The 4,410-nt window shown below is 31.4% G+C and overlaps 1 protein-coding gene across 1 annotated transcript; it reads right to left on the bottom strand.

Moving 5' to 3' along the window:
• Window positions 1-2,144: 2,144 nt before the first annotated feature.
• Window positions 2,145-3,514, bottom strand: LOC114365082 (cytochrome b561 domain-containing protein 2). Its single transcript, XM_028321542.1, has 2 exons — window positions 3,127-3,514; window positions 2,145-3,027 (listed from the first exon to the last, which is right to left on the bottom strand). Exons 1-2 carry the CDS (start codon window positions 3,310-3,312, stop codon window positions 2,512-2,514), a joined length of 702 nt encoding a protein of 233 aa, XP_028177343.1. The 5' UTR covers window positions 3,313-3,514; the 3' UTR covers window positions 2,145-2,511.
• Window positions 3,515-4,410: the final 896 nt, after the last annotated feature.

Below are 4,410 nucleotides of genomic sequence, written 5' to 3'. Positions count from 1 at the left end.
TAACTGTCAACTATGTAATTACTATAAGAGCTAGTTGAAAGCCTAATATAGGCATTATTTTTGATAAACATAGGCGGTACGAATTTCGCCATAATTAAAAAGTTAATGCGCGATAGTAGTTAATAATAATTACAGTGATCCTGTTATTATTATTAAAGTAAATAATAATATATTACCAATATTGTAAGTACTCCATCGATAACAATATTGAGCTTTGGTTGGGGTAAATTAATATAAGGTAACTTCATTTAGTCCCAATAATTGATTCTGAGTTTTTCGTCCATCTAAAATGGAACTGACTCCTTTATGCAAAAATCGTTAAAGAACATAATAATAACGTATAATAATAAAAAGGTTTTCATACAAGCATTTTTTAAACCAATTTCGAGCCTTGCCCCCAGGATTTAAAGTATCGATATCTTATCGACTCCATTTTATCTTTCTTCTCTCTTAATTGCTTTTTTCAAAGTGTGCGTCACGTCACGCGGCCATTGATTGGCCATAAGGCACGCCTTCTGGCCAATCACAGCACTTTTAAGCCGGTTGCACATGTTGTCGTAGACTCTCAGTCGCTTTGTTTTTACACAGTTGAATGTGTATGTGGGAGCTGTGGTGGGGGAAATGTGGGGACACTGGTTCTCGTTGTAGTTACGCGCGACTTCATATCTATTATCTTTCTATGATCTGAGGTCGTAACCGTAAGTCGTAACATGCTTTTTGAAGATGATACAGTTTTCTCCTTAAAACTATAAAAAATCTAAGAAGCTATTTTGATATTACATTTTATGTTCACCGAAAAATACATAATAGGTATAAATCTTTAGAAATTTCAAAATATTCACCTTATTTACGTACTTTGAACAATATTTTCATTGTGCATATAGTTGTTGTTGTTGCGTTTTGATTTGTCTTAGATTCTTTTTTCTTATTTGAAAGTCACTAACTCTAGTTTCTTTTGGATTGATGCTTATCTATATATATAAAAATGAAACCCGTTTCGCGTTGTCACGGCATCACGTGTGAACGGCTGAACCGATTTCGATAATTCTTTTTTTTTAATGTTTGTGGAAGTCCAAGGATGGTTCTTACGGAAAAAAATATTAAGAAAATCTCTACGCTAAGGCGGTACGAAGTTCGCCGGGTCAGCTAGTACGAAAATAATAATGTTGGTTAATGTGACATAATTATTATTCAGAATACAGTTTGTCACAAGCGAAATGTTCAATAGTTTCATTTAACTCCAGCAAGTTAAAGTGAAGTACATAGTATGTAGATTAAACTAGCTTTTTGTTGCTGACGACATATTTTCTATACATTCATAATATACCTACTATTTATTACTTTAAAAATAAACATTGATTTAACAAAGTTCGATAAAATAAATTTAACAGATGAGACCATTTTTATCATTGATGTGTGGGTAGTATTTACTGTAAGCGTTTCTAGCATGCAGAGCCATCTTTTGACAGCGCTAAGAACAGATTTTTTTTAATACAACCAATGCAAAATAAAATGGTTCTATAAACCAAAGAATCCTGATGTGGCTTGACTTGTTAAATCTATTTAAATCTATTTCATCATAAATAATTTACAGTAAAAATTTGGCACACATTGCATCATTATGTATATTTTTTTAATAATATAGCCCTGGCGTTAACCTTCAACTATAATGTACCTTTTTTATTTTGAGTAAACGGAGGTCCTTGATTGCAAACCCAAGGTCCAGTGGGAAAGAAAAAGGCCTTGTTCAGACAAGGCAAGACAAGACAAGACTTTCGCTGCAATGTTGCTTTATTTTAAATTCCAAAGTTAGTGTAACAAGATTCTAATTCAGGGCTCTAGCCATCTATAGCGTAAAAATAATTATGCAACTTTTACACTGTAAAAAAGCACCAACGACTAGAATGATCAGATACAGTTTTTATGTTAAAATTCTTAAGAAAATACATATAAAAATACAGGTTGAAAAAAGGTAAATCATAGTTTGATTTATTGTATAGCAATTTATGAGATGCTAGATTAGTTTGATAATAATAAAATAATGTTATTGTTTCTAGATTATAATTATGTATAAAAAAAGTTATATACTGAATATTGACATCCTAGTTCCTAAATGGTAAAAAGTAATTTGGCTGTTATCTCTAGATTTTTGTGATTGTTTTTTTTTTGTTTGTTTTACATAAACCCAAAATTCCATTCAGTTATTCAAAACAATACATTCAAAATCTGGGTCTTTTCAACCCGCATGCTCGGCCTAAAATGAGACGATGGAGACAGCCATTGCAGTGACAATAATTATTATTGTTGTCAATTTAACAACTTTTACGTGTTTCTTATTAGGTACAAAAGTAAATTGAAAAAAATACATCCTTACAAACTACAACAAAAATTATCACAATAATCTTTAAGCTTTGCTTTAAAACATACCAAAACAACAGGAAATAATATTTTATAACGTAATCATTTATAGTTTGATAGATATAAATACTTGAGAACTATTTTGTATGCCATTTAATTAACATTAAGCCTTTCCTTAACACGAAAAAATATTTTTAGGGAGGGTCTCAATATAGTAAATAACATAACCAACAAAACTAAGCACAAAGCGACATATTTTGATATATTGTCGCCAACTTTCATCCACCAATCAGAAAATAAGCCTAAACAAATTGTAACTATTCCCAAAGTAAAAGTTACAAGTCCAATAGAAGCATGCAAAACTTTAGTGTAAATTGGGGCAAGGTAATATTTGAGTTTAAGACTGTATAAAGCACCAATTCCTCCGAGCATGGTAGCCATCATGAATATCAAAGATGCCAAACCAAATTTTCCATGTAAAGAGGTGAAGTGAGGTTTATCAATTTTAATTTTATGTATAAGTATAACTAAAAATCCAATAGTGATAATAATACCTCCAATGGCTTGTAATACCCAGTGACGTGCGCTTCGAAGACGTATAGGCATCCACTCTGTTGCTAAATCTCCTGGAGTAATAGCATTTACAGCTGTAGTCATAAGGAATATCCACTGTAAATAAAAATAAATCAAATCATTAGAAATAAATTCAGTTCTTTGGCTTTATTACATTTTTGTTCTACTCCAAACATAAAATAAGTTGTAACTTACCCCCAACGTCATCAACGTGGGATGGAATGAAAATAGGGTGACTTCCTTTTTGAAACAACAATAAGTTATTATTCCGAGAATAATCAAGCCACACAAATTACTGATAAGGTTAAGGTAGCTAGGTTTCTGTGCAGAGCTCGACGAAACAAGACGAGATGTTTCAGAATCTCCATCAGCTGGTGGCATATCGGCGAAGTTGAGGTAGATTTCGACAAAAATTCCAGAATTTGGATTTACGAACTTTTGTCAAAAAAAATATTTATTTAGGGAAAATGGTGTGAAAAGCTAACTGAAACTGTGATTTCTCGTTGGAATTTTATTAATGTAGTTGGAATCAATTGCTGAGATAAAACTGTGAGATAAAATCACTTTTTTTTTCTATTGGCATCACAATACAATACACCACAGAGCACGCAATACACCATAGAGAAAAAGCACTGAAGCTAAAGATAAAAATGGAGACCACACTTGGAACAACAACTTGAGTCAAATACCTACTTATCTCTATCTCGCTCTCTGTGGGCCGACCTCTCTTTTTAGTGTGGACTGTATTATTGCTATCTCCTTATTGAAATCTCCTAGTAAATTCTTTGAAATAGCCAATTCACTAACCAAATCAGAATAGGTATAAATAAATAATTAAATATTTGAACTACAATTATAGCCTGACCAGGAACATAAAAACCCTCGCCATGTTGCGGAAAATTAATGGTACTACTTAATTTCTTTTAATGGCAACAGTAACTGAAAACTTCATTGACATGTCACCTTGCATGTCAGTCTATTGTTGTCAAAGTGTAAACAAACTTTATTTTAAATGTGCGCAATTGATTTTGTGAATTAAATTGCTAAAATCTTTTTATAGTCGTGAAAGAAAAGTGGTTCACAATGTGTTAAAGTATTTGTCGAAGAGAAATACTAAGGATTCGGACAATATTTTCATTGAATAATATTTCCGACAAAGGTTGTCAAATTGACTGACATGTTTATCGTATAGTACAGTCAACTATGAAAATTAGCTGTGGTTTGTTTCAACTACCTATTTTAAAGTTTTTTGTCACTTTGTAAGTGTTGAATTTTATGGAATTGGGAAAGAAGTACCGAGTTTGAAGCGTTTATGAGCAGACATTGTAGTTGAATATTCAAGTTCAGAATTTGATTATTGATGAATAATAATAAAATCCTAGTTGCTCGATTGATGGTTTTATTTAATTTACTTAAACCAGTTTACCTATAATATAATATTTTTTTGTAAATTTATGAAAATATTAAATTAGCCCATAA

The sequence above is a fragment of the Ostrinia furnacalis genome, unplaced genomic scaffold (assembly GCF_004193835.3).
Source record: "Ostrinia furnacalis isolate ACB-3 unplaced genomic scaffold, ASM419383v2 OfSCF7554, whole genome shotgun sequence".
In the NCBI taxonomy this organism is placed as follows: Eukaryota; Metazoa; Arthropoda; class Insecta; order Lepidoptera; family Crambidae; genus Ostrinia; species Ostrinia furnacalis.
This window is presented reverse-complemented; position numbering and strand designations above follow the sequence as displayed.